The following is a 19886-nucleotide window of genomic DNA, read 5'->3' as shown; positions in this document are numbered from 1 at the left end:
AGCATGACTATTACTCGTCCGATGAAAGTTATTTTAAGGGTGCATTTTATGCACCAGGGGATAGAGCAGGGAAAAGGTAAGAAGGCTCGTTTTATGCTGCAATGATCTCATGGGTATTTATGAGAAATGTAATTAAGTACCACACATAAAGAATATTGAGACAAGGATAAACACACGATAAAAACATATTAGCTAGAAAGATATGGCTTGTTCCACAGACAAATCCTAAGGGTTACGGAGAACATGCAGATCCTACAAACAAACCACTAGTGTTGTTTGTGGCAACCACTATCATAAGCACATTATAAATGTTTTCCTAAGTTCAAGAATTCTATTATGTTGATACTGTTTTAAGTACATTTACTTGTTCATTTTACATGTGTGTGCACACGCACGTGCACACATGTGCCACAGCACACATGTGGAGGTTAGAAGACAAGTTTCAGAAGTTCTCTCCTTTCACCATGTGGGTCCTGGAGATCAAGCTTCAGTTGTTGAGCTTGGAAGCAAGCACCTTTACCCGCTGAGCCATTTCACTGGCCCCCAACAGATACTGTTATTTGCCCTCAGCTTACCAATGGAGATAAAGAAACACATATTTACACAAAGAGTAAGTTGTAAAGCTCAGAGGGGCATCAGAACAGCCCTGCCTCAGAGTTCATGTTCCTCGGCAGCTCAATGGTCTAGAAATAATCAAGACTCTGAGAATAACTGATAGACCTTAAGGAGGTGGGGCTAAGGAATTAATTTCTGAGGGCAAGATTTCAAGATGCTTGATATTCTAAAGGTTTTATACACACACGTACATGTGTACACACATACACATGCTTAAGAAAAAGAGCTGATGAAGTAGTCACTGAAGAGTAACTGCCTGGGGCATAATACTGTTAAGGATAATATCTGGAAAACTACCTATGCTCACCCAAAGCCTTCTTCACATCAGAATTTAAGAGCAGAGGCAACTAGAGAAGAGAGACACACGTTACTTAGAACAAGGCAAGAACATATCAGGAAGAGACATTTTAATGTACTACAGATCTTAGCGATTACCTCAGATCTAAGCATTACACTGTCTGCATTTTCCAAATGTACTATATCAATTAGAATTATTTAGTGTGTTTATGGAGGAGTGCCCTATATCAATTAGAATTATCTAGTACATTTATGCAAGAGGCCCATTCCGGAGCCCATCCCAGATTCTAAAAATCTGGAGGTAGCACTCAGGAAAATAGCATTTTAATACTCCTTCTGGGTATTTTTTTTTTCTGAAAACATACACACACACAAAACCAAAAACCTGAGGTCTGCTTTCTTTGACATCACTGACTTCTAAAGGCTTTAGCTCCTTTCTTTTGTAATTGGACTGCCTTTCTTCTAGACTTAGCCGACTAGGCTTGATTTCTGTTTGTGTCTAAAATTCTTGGGCTGATCTGTAATAATCTAAACTTGGTTTTAGAGTTTTCAGCATTGAAATTCATATTAACAACAATATTGACAGAGGAACTTTAAAAAGCTCTAGTTCCTTTCCTAGGCATTAAGATTCTCTGCTAAATATAAAGCAAGGTTGATGGATACTGTGCTGAACAGACGTGCCAATTCTTCCACTGCTGAATCTCTGCAGCACAAGATGGTTTATATGGTGAATTTACTAGCTCAAGTCCTGTTTACTGATTTTCAAATAGAAGGCACAAATGTACTAGTTTTGTTTTCACCTACCACAAAAGTTTATCTTTTCCCTTTATTTTTATTTAATACATATAGCTGTTTTGCCTGCATGTATGTTTGTGCAACAAATACATGCGGTATGGAAGCTAGAAAAAAAGGCATCAGATTATGAGACTGGAGTTACAGATGGTGAGCCATGTGGGTGCTAGGAATTGAACCTGGGTCCTCTGAATGAGCAGCCAGTGCTCACTTTTAAATATTTTATTTTATATGTATGAATGCTTTGCCTGATGTATGTCTGCACGATATGTGTGCAGTGCCTGAGACAGTAGAAGAACATGTCAGATCTGCTGGGACTAGAATGGGAACAGTTGGGAACTCCCATATATGTTGTAATATGAACGGCGGGCTTACGTTCCTGGCACCCGGCCGCCCGCACGGCTAGCTTTACACCCAAAATAATTACACGGAAACTGTATTCATTTAAACACTGCTTGGCCCATTAGTTCCAGCCTCTTATTGGCTAGCTCTTACATATTGATATAACCCATTTCTAATAATCTGTGTAGCCCACAAGGTGGCTTACCAGGGAAGATCTTAACCTGCGTCTGTCTGGAGTGGGAGAATCATGGCGACTGCCTGACTCAGCTTCTTTCTCCCAGCATTCTGTTCTGTCTACTCCGCCTACCTAATTTTCTGTCCTATCAGAGGCCAAGCAGTTTCTTTATTACTTAACCAATGAAACAACAGATAGAAAGATGACCCTCCTCCATCACTATAGTTGCTGGGAATCGAACCCACGTCCTCTGGAAGAAGACGTTAGTCTGTTTTTAACCCCTAAGCTATCTCTCCAGACTCATAAGGGATGTTATAAGGAAATGGTAACCATACTAGAGGGCAAGTGTGAAATAGGCTCTAGTTGCTACAATAGTTAGAAAATCACCTAACATTCCTTATTCCCTTTGGACTTGATGAGAAATAGCAAAGAGCGAGCTGCTTTAATTAAAGCTTACTTCTACAGTGCTATTCTACCATCTTTTTGGCTTGCCTGAGGTGACTAGGATTAAGAAACCAGTGTTAAATTACAGTGTGGGTCTTTTGCCATTTCTTACAAATTGATCCTTGAAGAAAAGAGTAAGGGCAATGAACTCATTTCTGTATCACTGAGTAACTCCGCACACACTCCCAGACTTAGTGTGTTTGAATGCCCTCCCTGTTCAGTCCCTTCAAGGAACCCCATTCACACACGATCCAAGTACTTGCTTGTCTTATAGATGATTCCCTCTTGCGTTCCACTTGCTCTCTTAACTGACGGTACAGGGACAAACACAAAATGCTTGACAGTGCACTCAGATCTCTCTCTTGTCCAGAGAACCAAAAGAAGCACTATCACCACTAAGAAGCAAGCTTTAGATGAAGAATCAGTTCAACAGCACCATGGTACACCGCACCCATCCACAAGTCAGTGTTAATAGGGATAAGGAGACTACAGAACTCAGCAAGGCAGACAGAGCAGATGGGGGAAGCGAGAAACATAAAGCAGGCATGTAAAATATAGCTGAGACAAGAGACCACATATTCCAGAATAGAAGGCAGAGACTATCTTCTAAGATTCCTAACAGTGTTCTTCATTTAAGGGCTAGTTTCCTCCAACCTCTACCCATGCACCCTGGCAAGTGTACATGTAAATACATGCATGCACAGAAACACACACACACACACACACATAAATAAATAAATAAATAAATAAATGAATAAATACATCTAGTTTCATCAGTCCCAAACAGTTGTATACCTATAACAATTTCTCTTTGAGGCTAAATAAGTTCTAATTAGAACATTATTTAGTTTAGAGTACACACCAAGAAAAGGAATTCTGAAACCAGATAAATACAATAAAAAAAAATGTAGCAGGAAGAAACTGAAACCACAGGTAGCTAAAACGATGAATTTGGCTTACCAGGAAGCTCCACTGATATTTATCTTATCCTGCCACTGAAACAATTTCAAATGCATTTTTTCCAAAGCAAATTATCAATTCTAACAATTAAAAATACTTCAGATTTCAAAGACAAAATCACATGATCTATCTTGTGTTAATACCACAGAGCTGTGACATTTAAAAATTCTCTATCACACAGCTAAAGATAAGTAGTCCCATAACTAGCCGTTAACTTGATAAACCTTTCTGGTCCCCACACTAAAGGTAATGATATCTAAAGCTCTCCCTCTTTTATTCTCTAGATCTCTCGTTTATTTCCCCAGGAATAATTTCAGAAATACTTTCTTTGAAGTTAATTTCCTTCTAAGTCCAAAATAAGACTGCCATGAGCTCCGATTCATTGGTAAGCTTGCACTAACACCAACCAAGACCAATATGATACTGAATATAGGTGTAATTTTGGCCATCTAACAGCATTCCGCTTTGGATGTATGTATCAGCTGGGCAGTGGCAAGCATCTCTGGTCCCAGCAGTCAGAAGTCGAGGAAAGAGAATCAAAAAGAATTCAAGTCAATCTGGGCTACAAAACCTGTTTCAAGAGGTAAGAGTGGGAGGGGGTATTCATGTTTTGTTGCTGTTTTGGTTTTGTGAGCCAGGGTCTCTAGTAGCCCAAGCTGACCTCAAACTCACTATCTCAAGGAAGATGATCTTGAACTCCTAACCCTCAGGACTGTTGGTATTATGCCCTAGGGTTTGTTCTGTGTTGTGTTGTTGCTTTCAACTTCTTTTTGTTGTTGTTGTTGTTTTGAGACAGTGCATGCACCACCACCTCCCAGTTCAAATTCTTATAACAAGAAAACTTAACTGGGATTTTTTTCATAAAACGTTCTATCTGTACCAAAAAAATTCTGAAATACTAAAGAGGCAAAAGACTGAAATTCCTGATCCAACAATTGGTGCCTATGGTGGTTTACGTGAAAATGTCCCCCTCGGGCTTGTGTATTTGAAAGGTATTACCAGTTAGTGGTGCTGTTGGTGAGATCTGGGAGTTGTGTCCTTGCTGGAAGAAATATGCCGCTAGAGGTGGGCTTTGAGAGTTTAAACAGCCCAGTCAGTCAGTCATTTCTAGTTTGCTCTCTCTGCTCTGTGCATATAGGAAAGGATGTGAGCTCTCAGCACTGCACCATACAGCTGCCATCCTGCAGGCATGCCTCCCCACCATGATGGACTCTTCCCTCTGGAACCATAAACCAAAATAATCCTATTGCGAGTTGTCTTGGCCACGGTGTCTTATCACAACAACAGAAAAGCAGCTCACCCAGAGCCTTTCTGTGCAGTTATACCACTGAACAACAGTCCCTAGCAAAGAGGACGAGGAGTCCCCACTGGTGGTGATGGATTATTTCTGTGCCTAAGTTCTGGTGGGAGTTACAAGAACTAAACATGGTAAAATAGAACGATACACATACGTTGTACCAGTATCAGTCCCTAGGTTTGGGGTTTTCTGTTTTGTTCTGTTTGCTCTCTGGATTTGTTATTGTCGGGGCCTTCCTTGCACAAGCTAGGCAAGCACCGCACCACTAGGTTATGTCCCCTCCTTTCTGCACCATACTCAAGTATGACATAACTGACAGGGGAAGTCAGATGAAGGGGACAGCACCCGCTTCTAGTTCTGCAGCACTTTGTGAATGACACAACATAGTAAAGGCACTCTAAGGGCTCTAGTGAAGCAATCCCACCAAATGGGTTCTCTTTTCATCCCCATTCTACAGATGAGGAAACTGAGATAGAGGCATTTAAAACACTTGCTCGAGGTTACACAGTGGTGAGAACTGGTTTTGACACAGGTGGAATGACTCAAAGTGTGGATTTATTTGAAAGGCTGCAGAGCCACTGAAGGATTACAGGAAAAGTATGGCTGACAATCAAATTCACATTTTACTTTGGCAAGATCCCTCAGGTACCAGTGTAGAATGACTAATGAAAACACGACTGCATGCAACAAGATTAGTTAGGAGACTGATGTAATGAGTCAGAAACAATGAGTTAGGAGAACAGCAAGAGAATGAAGGGAAGTATAGGCAGACAGCAAGACCAACTCCATCTCATGATTGCAAGGCTTGACCAGCCAAGCCAAGAGCTTCAGGATTTACCACAGTTACTACTTCTTATCAAAATTACAAGGCAGATGATTTCAGTATTACATCATCCTCATTTAAGCAGAACCCACAAACATTTGCTTTTTCCCTGTATAAAAAAAAAAAAAAGGAATCTTAGGCCAGCAGGTCAAGGACCACCTGCTAGCAAGCCTGAAGACCTGAGTTCAATCCCTAATACCCCCATGATGGAATAAGAAAGAGCCAACTCCTGTGAGCTGTCTTCTAAATTCCATGTGTGCACCATGGCAGGTGACTTTAATCACACATATTAGATAAATAAATGCAAAAAGAATGTGACTATATTCATTAAAGTCACTGTTCCTTTGCACCTCCATAATGCCCCTTGAACATGAAATTTACTAATGTTTCTAACACACCACATATGGGCCTCTGAACAACAGACGGACAGAGCTACCAAGTATACTGCCTTAGTTTGCTTTTGTTTGCTATGATAAAGACACATTACTAAAAGCTATCAACAGACGGACAGAGCTACCAAGTATACTGCCTTAATTTGCTTTTGTTTGCTGTGATAAAGACACATTACTAAAAGCAATGTGGGTAGGAAAGGGTTTATTTGGCTTACACGTCCACATCACAGGCCATCATTCAGGGAAGCTAAGACAGGAACACAAGAACAGGAAACTGGAGGCAGAAAACCAAGTAAAGACCACAAAGGGACCTCATCACTGGCTTGCTCTTCGTGGCTTGTTCCTTACACTTTCTTATGCTTTGGAGGGCCACCTGCCCAGGGGTAAAATTGCTTGCACAGCAAACTGGACCCTCCTCTTGACAATGTGTAATCAAGAAAATGCCCCACAGGCAATATGATTGAGGTATTGTCTCAATAGAGGTTCCTCTTCCCATTTAACCTCAACCTGTGTTACAGTGACAAAAACCTTAGACCTATATCTAGTAAATATTTTAATCATAACCAACAACCCAATGAAACTCTTAAATGGCCTCAGAATGAACTAGAATCACTTTATCACTTAAAAAGACTCAGGTGCACCTGTCTTAAGAGTCAAAAAAAAAAAATTAAAATAGTTCGTCACAGCAGAGCTAAACTATTGCTTTATAAATCACTTAAACTGCAATTTTTATCTTTAGTTCACAAATGCTTTTTAAAATAAGCCTACTATGTGTTCCCTAAGTCAGAAGAGTCCATAAACAGTGTTTAACTAAAACCTACACGTTTTACAACAGATAGTCATGGAGAGTCTCTACTCTGCACCTATAGACGGATCCTCAGTCTAAGAGAAGGCCATCTTGGGCACAGCTGTGTCTAGGAATCTGAGCCACACAGATTGTTTAGTACTAGCTGGAGAAAAATGCCAGACTGACAGGCTGACATCTGAGAGAACTATAGTGTGGCAGAATCTGCTAAAATGATGGTTTAAAATGATACGGAAACCTCCAAAGTTTCTATAATGTAGCATGAATGGTGGTTACTCTTTGGTCTCTGCTATTTGTGGGTCAAATTTGTTTTCATGGCTGTAGGTCTGATACACACACAAGCATACTTCATATTTAACTGCACAAATGAATATATGTGATATGAATATGCTATGCTTTTTATTCATAACAGTTTTATATAAAGTTGTACTAAATTGAAAAGGAAAAAGAAAAACCAGTAGTTGACAGAAAAATCTAGCCAAAGAATAGAATAGTAAGAGTCTGGAAGCCAAAATACCTACATAAAGCAAGAACAAACAAACAAAACCCAGCACGTTTTTACTGGGCACTTTTAATACTGATCTATAATGATCATCATTTCATAGAGTTGAGAAGTACACCAACTCCTATTTATGAAAAATAACATTCCGTGATAAATTTATACTTTCCAAGAGAAATAACCCAAGCTTAAAGAACAGAATACAAAAACAAGAGAAAAGCTGCAGTCGATGAACCCCTGGGTAAACCTGCTGTTGATAGAAACAAGGTAGCCAACTGAACTTTGAAACCAGAGACAGAACTAATATGACACATAGGAAGACTCGAAAAGAACAAATTAATATACAATGACATACAATGACGCAAGCAAGAATACCCACCAACACTTAGTAGAAAATTGCCAGGACAGAAGAATGAGGTCTTTGTTACAATGTGTGTTATAACTACAAAAATAGAGATATTAAGTTTCTACTTGGGATAGAAAATGAAATGCACCCAGCAGTGCAAATAAAGCCTCTGGAAAGGCATTCAACACATTGCTAAGGGTTCCTTTCCTTAATGCACTTTCCTGACTGAACAGTGTTCCATATATGCAGCAGTTTGGTTAAAAACAGCTTGCATTTTCAACTTCCCGTAATAAAGGCCACATTTTTTAGAAATGATCAGATTAAAATAAATACGTCTTTACAGTTACAGGATGAAATTTAATCTGGACAGGCACCAATGCCCTGGTTCTCTACTCTTTTTCGTAAACCATATGACTTCCACATGCTGAGAATGTTTTATGCTTTAGCCTGCAGTAAAGGCTTTACATCATTTTAATGCCCCAGTGCTCAAAATGCAACAGAATCAGCCCAATGAATGCAAGGATTATTTCGCCTTTTTTTTTTTTTTTTTACCATTTTTACCATTTTCTGACTACTAGTCAGAAAAAGTTTAACAAATGCTTTTCCCATAAATAACTTCACATTTCCATTGGAGAATATAAACAAAAAGATTTCAGGAAACGGTAGATGAAAAATACTCATTTTTCTAGACTGGAGCATTTCAATTTGACATATCTAAAATGATTATTAAACAATTAAAAATTCCATGACTATTAGAATATATTTCAGAAAAACACAAGTAAGCAACTATTATATTGTTACATGAAATTTTCTTCCAATTTTTGAAAATTAATATTTTAGGTTAAGTTAAAGCTTAAAACAAGTAATTCTGAAAATCCGGGTCTTCAACAAACCAAAGGCTCGGCTTGGAACAGCACATTCTATATCTGAAATTCTATTCAGGTCAATTTAAATACATAATGCTCGATTTCATGCTAACAGTTCCCTTATCTGTGTGAATGATCAACAGCAGAAATTTCAAACCAAAGGCTAACTCCACCAGAAAATCCCAGTGTATCTGTGTGACTTTCAGCCCCTTCCTGATAGGTGAAACATTCAAGAACTGATGCATTTTGATCAAATATATAAATACATTAAACTCTCAAGTTAAAATAGAAATGATGCCAATTACTCTTGGTTATTTAAAAGTCTGTGCTAGCACAAAATTATCACAGGGAGTGACTGAAGAAGTTGTATTTTGGACTGAGGGAGTACAAAATGCATGATCTTAAATTCTCCTGGTGTAATGTCATTAAATATTCAAGACTGTGAGAAACAAGAGATGTTTCATTCCAACTCTAATTGAAAAAGAAAATCAGATTTCTTAAACTTGACTTATAAGCATAATTCAACCAGATCTAGCAAGTTAGTAAGTTTAATGCAAAACACTGCGAGCCTTATGTGATAATTACTTGTGGCATAAATGCAAAAAAGCAACAAATTCGGGTCCTTTGCACTTAATGATGCATTTTATAGTGCAACCACAAAAAGCACGACCCATATTAGCACAAACTAAGCAAAAAAAAAAAAAGGCACAGGAGGTATTATGTCCATCAGGAAGAGAAATGTTCTGTGCCAAGGAAGGAAGGAAGGAGGGGGGAGAGGAAGGAAGGGAGGGAAAGATAGGAAAGGAGAAGGCAAAGAGTTCCATTATCTGTAGGTCCCCAGAAAAAAAGGAGCACGTGACTATACCCTATATAACACGCGAGGTCTTTTCTTAAAGCTTCAGACAACATAGCAATCACTTTTATCATTCAACTTTACATAGAGTGTGTCCGTCCTGCTAAGTGCATTCTCGGCTTCGCTCACCCAATGCTCCCTCACTCTTCCATACCAGTTTCCAAGCAAATGTGAGACAGAGCTGGGTGGGGTAGACGAAAAATCCATGCAGCGCCTTTCAGCGCATCACCAAGCCTCTTCCCCGAAAATAATTTCCAACAGTTTTTTCAACTACGAAAATGAGTCGCCCTGTCTACCTCGGGGCACACTGCAGACACTCGCCTCATTAGTAGACACAGATGCATATGCCATTTAGCACTCCAGACTCCCAACCCCACGTCCCGGAATTTTAAATAACTGGCAAGTCACTGAGCATGAAGATGACAGGCTACCTTTACTTACTGTTTCGGGGTGAAGGTGGGCGGAGGACTCCTTTCAAAGTAGCCCCAATAGTGTAACCAAAACACGGTTCCGGAATAAAATCTTAAGAGACACTTCCTTTCCCACCTTTAGCTGCCGACTTGAGGAGGCAAAGATGCATCGCCACAACACATCATCGGTACAGTCCTCCTGCCGGGAGTTTGGGGGTGGAGACTGGCCCAGAGGAGGGCACGGAGTGGGAGCTGGCCCCCCAGACACGAACGAGTTGCTGACGACACCCCCCCCCACCTCCAAAACCCTGCACAAGGTCCGGAGAGCCAAAGTCCAGCCCGGGACTCACGCGTGCCTCCCAAACCCAGGCCGCTTATCTTCGACTCAGGCTATCTAACTTACCATCTACAGACATTCCTTCGAGACGAGCCCAGCACCCAAGTACACGTCACAGTTTAAAACACAGCGAGACACTCCCCAAACAAACCAGCACACCTCGAAGCCACCTCACAGTTTCTCAAACTCGCAAGCAGGAAGACCCCACCTCCAGAATTCAAACCTTCCGCCGGTCCTGGAGACCGGGGAGAAGTTAGGGAGCCGTCCTCGCCTCTTTACGCCCGCCCCTCACAAACTGCCCCACCCCACAACCCGCGCACCACCGCCCCCTGGGGAGCCCCCCCCTCCGCTTACCCGCTCCCCCGCCCCCAGACTGGCCACTCCAGAGACCCATCTGTGGCGCCTACTCACTTTCTCTCCCCCAAAACCCCTCCGAAACATTTTTCTCCCCCTTAAAGTAACGCAAGAAGTGAGGAAAGAGACTTAAGGCAGTCTGGTCGCAAACGACCCCACTCACCTCGGAAGCCCAGCTGAGTTCCGTGCACCAGGCTCAGCCCCCTCCCCAGCGTCCCAGAGCTAGGCTGAGGGAGGGAGGAGGAAGGCGGGAGGGGGAGGGGATTCTTCACCGCGGGGCGCCCTGCGGGAGGGGCTGAGGAGGGCTCCAGGCCCAAGCAGGAAGAGCAGCGGGGGGAGGGGAGCCCCCTATCTCCCAGTCTCCCCCTGAAAACCTCCCTTGTCTCAATCACATCAGACTGACTGTCTTTGTCTGGCTGACAACCGCCATATTGATAGCAACAGCCCCGCTCCCACCTGCTGCCGCCGGGCATCCCTGGGAGTTGTAGTTTCCGGCTCCCTAGAGAAAAAGCGTAGAGCTCAGGGTCTGAGGCCCCAGGGAACTACAGCTTCCAGCAGGCACTGCGCCCAAAGGCCTTCCCACAGGGAGGAGGGGAGCCGGGAACTGGAACCGTGCGGACTACATATCCCAGAACACCATGGATTCCAGACCGGGATGAGGGTCATGATATCATTCTGGGATGGAAAGGAAGGATGAATTGGCGGCGGCGATGAATTTAAGCGGACGGAAGGAGGCGTTTGGCGAGAAAAGGGAGGAAAAGGAAAGACGCCCACAGGTCCCTTAATGCCTGCAGTAAAACTGCATTTCCCGTGATGCTCCAGAAAGTGCGTGAGAGGGAAAAACTCCAAGTCCCGCGATGCTCTGGGCGACGGAGCTGGAACCGGAAGACGCTGCCTTGCTTTGAGAAGTGAAGAGACTGGTACTGAACATCCAAAAGTCCGATATGAAACTGGTGAGTTTCCACTCCTAAGTCAGAGGGCAAAGGTTATGCTGTATTCGTTTGGATTCTGTGGTCTCCACCTTGACTTGTGGCGGAGATAGGTCAGCAATTAGAAAACTAAAGTGAGATGGACTGTGGCAAGCCGATTTTGCTTTGAGATTTGAATTCCCTCTTGCGTTTACCCCACACTCCCTGCACCTGTCAGGATGCCTTCATTACTGTGTGGTAGGTCCCCTTAGCCAAACGTGAGGTTGAAGGTTAATTTCTTCACCCTCGAGCTAAGGATAAGGCTCTAAGACTTTGGTTTGGTCGCCTTTCTCAGCTTCCACATGCGAGTTGTAACAGTTCATCCTCCTCCTTCCACTTAAAGTGCGCTTGAGTGGACTCCGTACTGATGTTGCAGAGCCAGATTCGATCTCAACAGAGAGCAGGAGCTCATTAAATGTCCCGTTACTCCTAACTGCCTTTCGAATTAAGAGAAAGCCGGTGTTGGAGGGTTCTCGTGAAGGATTTAGCCAGAGCAGCGTTGAAGCGTTCGTTCCAGTTTAGGTTTTGAGTGAAACAAACAGTTCTATACGAAACATGCTTCCCGGAGAAGTCACTGTGTGGCACAGCTCAAACACTTGGCGTATAGGCAGACTTCTCAGCTCTTTGCTTCGTGCCATTTTACTGAGCACACCGTCCTAACAAGTTGTTTTATTCAGGTGCAATGGGATAAATGATAGAGGAGTAAGAAGAATTGAAAGCAGGTGTAACGTGCTTGCTCTCAACCCCTTAAGCCCCCACGTCCTCACTGCCAACTTACGGTAGAACCCTCATAATTGCTACCTGGAGATAAATGTCCCCAATGAAGAGTGAAGCCTGTGTGATAGGTTCTGATTAAGAAGGAAGCGGTGTGCAAATGCTTATTCCAGAACAACTTTTATGAGGGCAGCAGAGTTTACATCTCTTTTGCTTTACTCATAAAATCCTCTTGCTTGCTTGATATACAGGGTTAAAACGGGAAAGGACCAAATGAAAACTTAACCTTTTCCTTTCAGAACCGAAAGCTGACGCCAAGAAAAGAAAGTATTCTAATTATCACCCCCTCTCTCTTCGATTTCAAGCCACGTGTAAATCCCATAATTAACCCAATGGTTGAAAGATCAGTGATCTCTGATGGAGAACTGCTGTTCATCCACCAGAGTGGTTTCAAAAATAGTTTCTCAGTAGGCTAAATTTGTGTGCTGTGCCTGCCAAAGGGTTTTAATAAATTTCTCATGTTAAGTTTTAACTCTGTGCACTGCTTTAGGAATGTGGAGTTGGCTGTGGTTGATATATAGTAGGGACTGAGGCAGAATGCTTGCCTAGGATGCAGACTGTATTAGGTTCGATCATCAGCTCAGGGATGAGTTACATCATGGAACATGTACATGTTGTTGAGCAAATTCTTGTTTTGAGATGAGGCTTTCCAAAGTGCCTTTCCCTCACGTAGCTTATGAGGTATAGCCACATCACATCTTATTGATTCTTTTCCCTTAATGAAAATTTCTTGAATTTTTCTTCTTTTTTCTGCTTTCTTACTAATTCTGCTTTCATAGTGGCTTCTTTCACTTGGCACTTGGAATTCAATCTGACTTTCTGTCCTGGTTAGTTTTTTGTTTTGTTTTTAATCTGGGAAGAGGGACCACAATTGAGAAAATGCCTCTATTTAAGTCTGTAGAGCATTTTCCTGATTGATGATTGATGTGGATGGGCCCAGCCCCCAGCTGCGGTATATTCCTGCGCAGCTGTTCCTGAAGCTGATAGAAAGCAAGCTCAACAAGCCATGGGGAGCAAGTAGTAAGTAGTGTTCCTCCGTAGCCTCTGTTTCAGGTAGGTCCTGTTTGAATTCCTGTCCTGACTTCCCAGCAGGATGGCCTGTGATCAGAATGTGTAAGCCAGCTAAACCCTTTCCTTCCTTGTGGAGTCAGAGGTGCTTTTGTTGTCGTTTTGTTTGTTTGTTTTTTGTCTTATTTGGAGACACGGTCTCACTACGTAGTTCTGGCTCTCTTGGCACTCACTATGTAGACCAGACTGACTTCCCAGAGATCTCCCTGTCTCTGCCTCTCAAGTGCTGGGATTAATGGTGTGTACCACTACATTTAGCGTGGTCATGGTGTTTTATCAAAGAAATGGGAAACAAACTACAAGGCCTTCTAAACGGCCTCCCTACATTCAGTCTTAACCTCGTGAGTTTGTTTTCTTCTGGGGCATCTCAGCATTGCTTTTCAATTGCAGAATCCCATAAGAACCAGCTTAGTAGCTGCTTTTGCTCTTCAGATAAACTCATAATCTTTAGCTTGGTTGACTTGACCCTGGAGAATATGTTTATGTCTCTACACATAGTCTAACGAGCCTTTACCGTTGATGTCTTTATTCAGATCGCTTAGGTCATTTTTCAGTTCTTTGAGTTCACCGTTTTCTTTTGTCTCTGGGAATTTAAGTACGTTCAATTACCTACCGTATTTTGTCTTTCCTTATTTAATGTCTTCACATATTTCAGGACACTGCTTGAATAACAGTTTTTCAAAGGTTTCTTAAATTCAACAGTCCTGGTACATGTTTTCATGGCACACCTCCTATTTGCTGGGCTTATAGTTATTTCTTTGTGTTTGTCCTTCCTAATGTGGACATTGTATTCCCAGAGACTTAACACATAGTTTGACTTTACTACTACATGAGTAATTTCCCAAAGCCTGTCAAGGTCTGGGGAAAGGTGAAAGGGTGAATTTGAGATTATAATAAACAATAACCTGAGTAAAAGTAATAATTTCTACTGTTTAAAAGGAGTATTTTTATTTTGTGTGGGAGAGTTGTTTTGCCTGTAAGTCTGCACACCAGATGCTTGCAGTCCCCATAGAGGCCAGAAGAGGGCACTGGATCCCCTAGAGCTGGAGCTACATATGGTTGTGAACCATCTATCTCATAGGTTCTGGGAGCTGAACCCAGGTACTCTGCAAGACTAATAAGTGCTCTTAACCCGGGAGCCACCTCTCTCACCGTGATTGCTGCCTTGTACAGAGCAGGCCCTGTGTGAACAGGCAGTGCGCCAGAGCAGGCCTGTGAGAACAGGCGGTACGCTAAGTGTTGGCGCAGTACTTTGGTCTAGTTGATAGCATTCCATTTTACAAATTAAAAATGTGAGTTTCTGGGAAACGAAGGAAGAGACTCCAAGTTAAAACAAATTAAAAGTGAAAAAGCAAGGTCTGAATCCATGTCTCCCTGGCTTACAAGTTCGCTGCTTAGTAAGGACAGTCAGAAGTACAATGACATCACAATGCTATGTCAACTCTTGGAGGAGTGCAAACCGAGATATGTTACATTTTAATTGGACTTTGTTTCAGTTGCAGTCTTTAAAGTACTGTTGATGTTGACCATAGTACTATACACATCTGTAATCCTGTCACTGCAAAGGCAGAGGTAGAGGGGTCTCAAGTTCCAGACCAACCTGAGATGGTAAGACACAATCTTACAAACTTGTTCACAAAACAATTAAGGTTTTAAAACCTCCTTTGTAGGCCACGCCTTTAATCCCAGCACTCAGGGAGGCAAAGGCAGGTGGTTCTCTGAGTTCAAGGCCAGCCTGATCTACAGAGCAAGTTCCAGGGCAGCCAGGGCTGTACAGAGAAACTCTGTCTCAAAACAGTAACAAAACCTCATTTGTAATCGAACAGGTCCCATGTCAGTACCAACTGAATGAAGCTAGTATTCTTCTGGTTTTTCTTTTTTGAAACTGAAACTCTGAATCCCATGCTGGCCTGGACCTCACTACCTGGCTGAGCCGACCTTCATCATGCAGTGGTCCTCCTGCCTGCGTTCAGCCTTCTGGAGCTGGGGTCGACTTCGGCTCAGTTGGCTTTTTGTTTGTCTTTCATGTGTTCAAATGGCTTCAATGGTAGGATCTGCAGTTTTCTAACTTTGCACACCACTTTCTTTTTTAAATATTTATTTGTATTTATGTATATGGGGGTATGCCTGCATATCTGTATGTGCACCATATGTATTGAGGAGACCAGAAAAGGATGTCGGGTCCTCTGGAATTACAGCTATAAATCCCACACAGTGTGGGTGGGTGCTGGGAACCAAACCCCAGTCCTTTTCAAGAGCACCATGTGCTCTTAACTGCTAAACCCCTTGCACACCCCTTTCTTTTTAAAAAATTGTATGTATGTGCGCTTTTCCCCATGCATGCCTGGTGCCGAGCAGGACAGAGGAGGGTATGGAATTCCCAAGAACTAGGTTTGCAGACAGTTGGGAGCTGCCATGTGGGTGCTGGCAGTCAAACCCAGGGCAGGTCTTCTGAAAGAGCAGCAGTGCTCTAACCACTGAGCCATCTCTCTAACTCCTTGCACAAAACTTTCTTGATGGCTTTTCACACGGACACTTAAGACACTGAACGCCATTATAATATTTGAAGAGTTCCTAGTTGGATACTAACTCGAAGGATTTAATGACTGACTATATTTGTAATATTAGGCATTATTCTGGCAGCTTTGTTTAACAAAATAAATTTATTGGTATTGCCAACTAATCATTTTAGGAGAGCTAGGAAATTTCCAAGTATATCTTCTAAATTGGCACATTTTAGAGCACAGTTACCTTTTAGTATAGGTTGAGTCTAATTGGGTACCCCTAGTGGCTACTTCAGCTAATGGGGGAAGAAGTCACCAAAGTCCTTAGCAAATGGCCGGAAGGCATACTGAGTGTCTGCTCAATATCTCAGGCGTCAAGTGAGCTTGAAATACAGTGGCTAGGAATCTAGTCATTCAAGTGAGCGGGTCCTTCTGAGAGAGGCCCAGTGGCTGACAGAATCTTCTAGCTTAGCCAGTCCACAGATATTTATTATGCGCCACAGTATACCCTTAACATTCACAGTTTCAGCCTGTTCCATTGGAACCAGTGCTTTCGACCCCAAAGAGCTGTGACTGGGATTAACGTATCATTTCGCTGAAACGCAGACTTGAATGTGACTTTGGGATTAATGGCACTCTTGTGAGTGAGGCGCTTTGCCTCTGCCTCCCTGGCTCTTGACAGCTGTTGTCACCCTTGTTAAAGGCCTGAAAGGAGGCTCGTTTTGCTCTCCATTATACTGTACTTACCGAATTCTATGAAGGAAATTGTATACTACTGTTGTATTTACAAATTTAAAATCTGGAAAGACCACATACTGCATCTATGTTCTCGGCTGTTCTTTATGCAAAACTGTTTCCCTTTTACCTGTTGAGGTTAACTCACCATTACTCCAGGGAAAACAGATGGAACGAAGAAGTAGATTGATGTACCAGTTCAGTGGAGGAGGAGCAGAATTTCTAAGGTCTTTGTTTAAAACACTGACTCCTGCTCCAAGGTCATTTAACAAATCGTTAGAGGCTACAGGTGTAGCTGATCCTTGTATTTGAAAGTGCTAGGCTTCTCCTTGACAGAGTGACAAATTCTTTTGGCTTCCTTGAACTTGAATCAGGAACAGAACGTCCTTTTCAGTAAATGATAAGCCTCAAGATCTCCCCAGAATTTGCTGCCTGTGTTTCAGTGTGACTATTAAAATGTCAACCTGATTGCAGGCATTTCTGTTTCTCCTCTCCGGTTGATTAGTGCGCCCCCCTGTGTCCCTCTGGTGTAGTGTCATGCCATGCTTTTTAAAAGGTGGGTTTTGGCTTTTTTTTTTTTTTTTAATCACAGCCCCAGTAAAAATAGGTGTTTTCCTTTCTTAATTTCCTCAAGCTCTGAAAGAGCCCTATGTTGCATTAGACGTGCAGCACCTTGTATGATGATGCCCTGTAATAAAAATGGACATTTTACATTTCAGAATTCCAGACTGTTTGACTAAAGATCTGATCTTCTGTTGTTACCAAGGTAAAAACTACATAGAAGGTAGATTTTTTTTTCCCCTCAGGAAGCAATACTGAATTGGGGTTGGGGTGAAGGCACCGCTACTGTGACTCCTTAAATAAGCCAGTGCTGCTCAGTAAAAGCGACACCCTCTATTATTGACACACTGTGCCCGGGTGACTTGCCCTGAACACTCGTAGCCCTTCACCATTTTCTCTGACTGCCAGCAGTGTGTCTGTGACCGCTCACAAGCAGGGAGGGTGCAAACTCTGGCCTCTACACTCAGGGAAACCTAGCCATTCCTGGTGGAAAAGTTGTTCCTAGCTTGCTGTATATCAGCAAAGATCTGGGAATAAACCGTCCCTCACATCTCCATCTCCATTCAGTGGACACCTTCTCGGACACCTCCCTTGTCCTAGGCATTGTTCGCAGGACAGATGTATTTCCTGCCTTTACGGAAACACAGCTTGCTGGGTTTGCTGTAGGATTCAGACAGTGTCCACAGTGCATGCCATGACAGAGACATATTCTGGATCACTGGCTTAAGTATTCTTGTACTAAAATAGAGATTTTAGTTTTAGTGGTAGCCAGTAATATACCTTCTTAAAACTTTAATAATGTCTAGCTGCCCCAGCTTTTCATTATTCTGGCAGTATTTGAAAAAGCTGTTGCCTTTCTCCTGCTGATGTAACTGTCTCCTTTCCTCTGGCCTTACCCTTATCTACCTTCTGCAGACTTTCTTCATATTTAGCAAAATATACCTAGAGTAGTGGTTGTGGATGTGGAAAGACATCTCAGAAAGAGGAGCTCTCGTCGGTTGAAATTGTGATGCCTCTGCTCAGGAGGACTCGCACCTGTAATCCCAGCACTTGGGAAGTAGAGGCGAGAGGAATGGTGCAAATTCAAGGCCAGCCTGACCTACATAGTGAGTTCCGGGCTGGCCAGAGCTAACAGTAAGACTCTGTGCCTCATCCTCCGTTAAACAAACAAACTAAATAAATAGCTTGGTGCCATACACAATCTGTAAAGGGTATTTTCAAAAGATGTCTGGTGTTGCTTTGAAAATGCCAGTGTGTGAACATTAGGCATTAAGGTGAACGGAATTATGGGATCAGGCAGGTAGGCAAGGATGTAAACAGCAAAGATCCTCCACACCTCTAGAAAAGGGCCAGTGAGAAGCCAGGTACTGCCATACTAGGTAGGACTACAAAGAGGGCAGAAGCCAGAAGTACTGAGAAAAGTAGGACAGACACAGAAAAGACAGGAAAGGGATATAGAAAGCTTTATTTTAGATTTTAGTTTATGTGTAAGTGTTTTGCATGCATGTATGTCTGTGTACTGAGTGCAAGAGGTGTGCCCAAGGAGGGCAAGAGAGGACATCAGATCCGCTGGAACTGGAGTTGTAGACAGTTGTGAGTTTGGGGAATAGAGCCCTAGTCCTCTGTAAGAACAACAGTTGCTCTTATTCCTGAGCCTTCTCTCCAGCCCCTAGTGTCAGAGAAGAGTCAACTCAGAGCCCAGGATGTTCAGTGACCAAGATGAACTTGCTGTGAGAAACGCAAGTTTCACTTGTCCCATGTTGGCTAGGTATATGCCCATGCCTTAAAGATCTGAAATGTTTAAGTTTATTGAAAGCACAACTAAGTGAGCTTTTGCTTCCTTCAGGATGTATAGTCAGGCAGATGGTGTTCACAAAAGCATGTCTTCAGCACAAATTGTGGAATTAATGCCCCTTTTGCTCTTAAGGTGGTTAACTTTTAATCATTGGTGTTTATAAAGGGATGGAAAGGTTATAATAAAATGTCTGTCCTTGTTTATGATTGAGCTTCCTTTGTGTATATTCCCAAGAGTTGTATAACTGGGTCTTGAGGTAGATTGATTTAAATTTTTGAGAAATAGCCATATTCATTTCCAAAGGGGCTGTACAAGTTTGCACTCCCATCACTATTGGGAAATGTTCCCCTTGCTCTGCATCCTCTCCAACATAAGATGTCATTCATGCTTTTGATCTTCTCCATTCTGGTTTGTTTAAGATGGACTCTCAGAGTACAAGGACATGACTTAGATTAAAATGGCTGGTTGGGAGAGGTACCGATATTTGATTACTTTGTGAATAAATTGTGCATGTGAAGAAAAAACTAAAAATGTTTGGCATAATCAAATTTTCAGACGTATGGCTTTTTATGAGTATAATTTATCTACATTTTTCCTCTTTTCATTGTCAGCTTGATAGAATATAGAACCATATGGGAGATTGTTAATCCCAAAACTGGGAGGAAGAAGACCACTGACCCAGATCATCATAACCATATTAATTAAAGCAAGCAATTAAAACAAGCTTTTTTATTCATGTACATGGGCTGCCTCCCCCTAAGGCGGAGTTCAAGAGATCAGCATTGCATAGAGAAAGACAAGGTTTTTATAGCTCAGGAGTAAGGGGTTTCCAAATGGGGGATTTGACAAGCAGAATAGGTGGGGTTGCAGGTCA

General features: G+C 42.3%; 2 protein-coding genes across 20 annotated transcripts in view; one reads left to right on the top strand and one right to left on the bottom strand.

The window, feature by feature from the left end:
- Hmbox1 (homeobox containing 1) overlaps positions 1–11059 on the bottom strand; it is a 144412-nt gene extending 133353 nt beyond the window's left edge. For all 15 annotated transcript variants that reach the window (XR_007593596.1, XR_007593597.1, XM_050152298.1 and 12 more), the window contains exon 1: positions 10771–11059. The gene's annotated coding sequence lies outside the window, so the exon portion shown is untranslated. The remainder of the gene's footprint in view (positions 1–10770) is intronic.
- A 248-nt stretch (positions 11060–11307) lies between these two features.
- The window catches only part of Ints9 (integrator complex subunit 9), an 83239-nt gene continuing 74660 nt past the window's right edge, over positions 11308–19886 (top strand). The window contains exons 1-2 of one of the 5 annotated variants that reach the window (XM_050152272.1): positions 11492–11560; positions 13244–13369. Coding sequence is in view for 2 of the 5 variants with exons in the window: in XM_050152269.1 (XP_050008226.1) it covers positions 15453–15464 (12 nt within the window). In the remaining 3 variants the exon portion in view is untranslated. Of the gene's footprint in view, positions 11561–13243; positions 13370–15445; positions 15465–17401; positions 17423–19886 lie in introns of those variants that run through there. The other 4 variants (XM_050152271.1, XM_050152274.1, XM_050152269.1 and 1 more) reach the window with 4 other exon arrangements.

The sequence above is a fragment of the Alexandromys fortis genome, unplaced genomic scaffold, assembly GCF_014885135.2.
Source record: "Alexandromys fortis isolate MF-2015 unplaced genomic scaffold, M_Fortis_MF-2015_v1.1 scaffold_75, whole genome shotgun sequence".
NCBI classification, from domain to species: Eukaryota; Metazoa; Chordata; class Mammalia; order Rodentia; family Cricetidae; genus Alexandromys; species Alexandromys fortis.
This window is presented reverse-complemented; position numbering and strand designations above follow the sequence as displayed.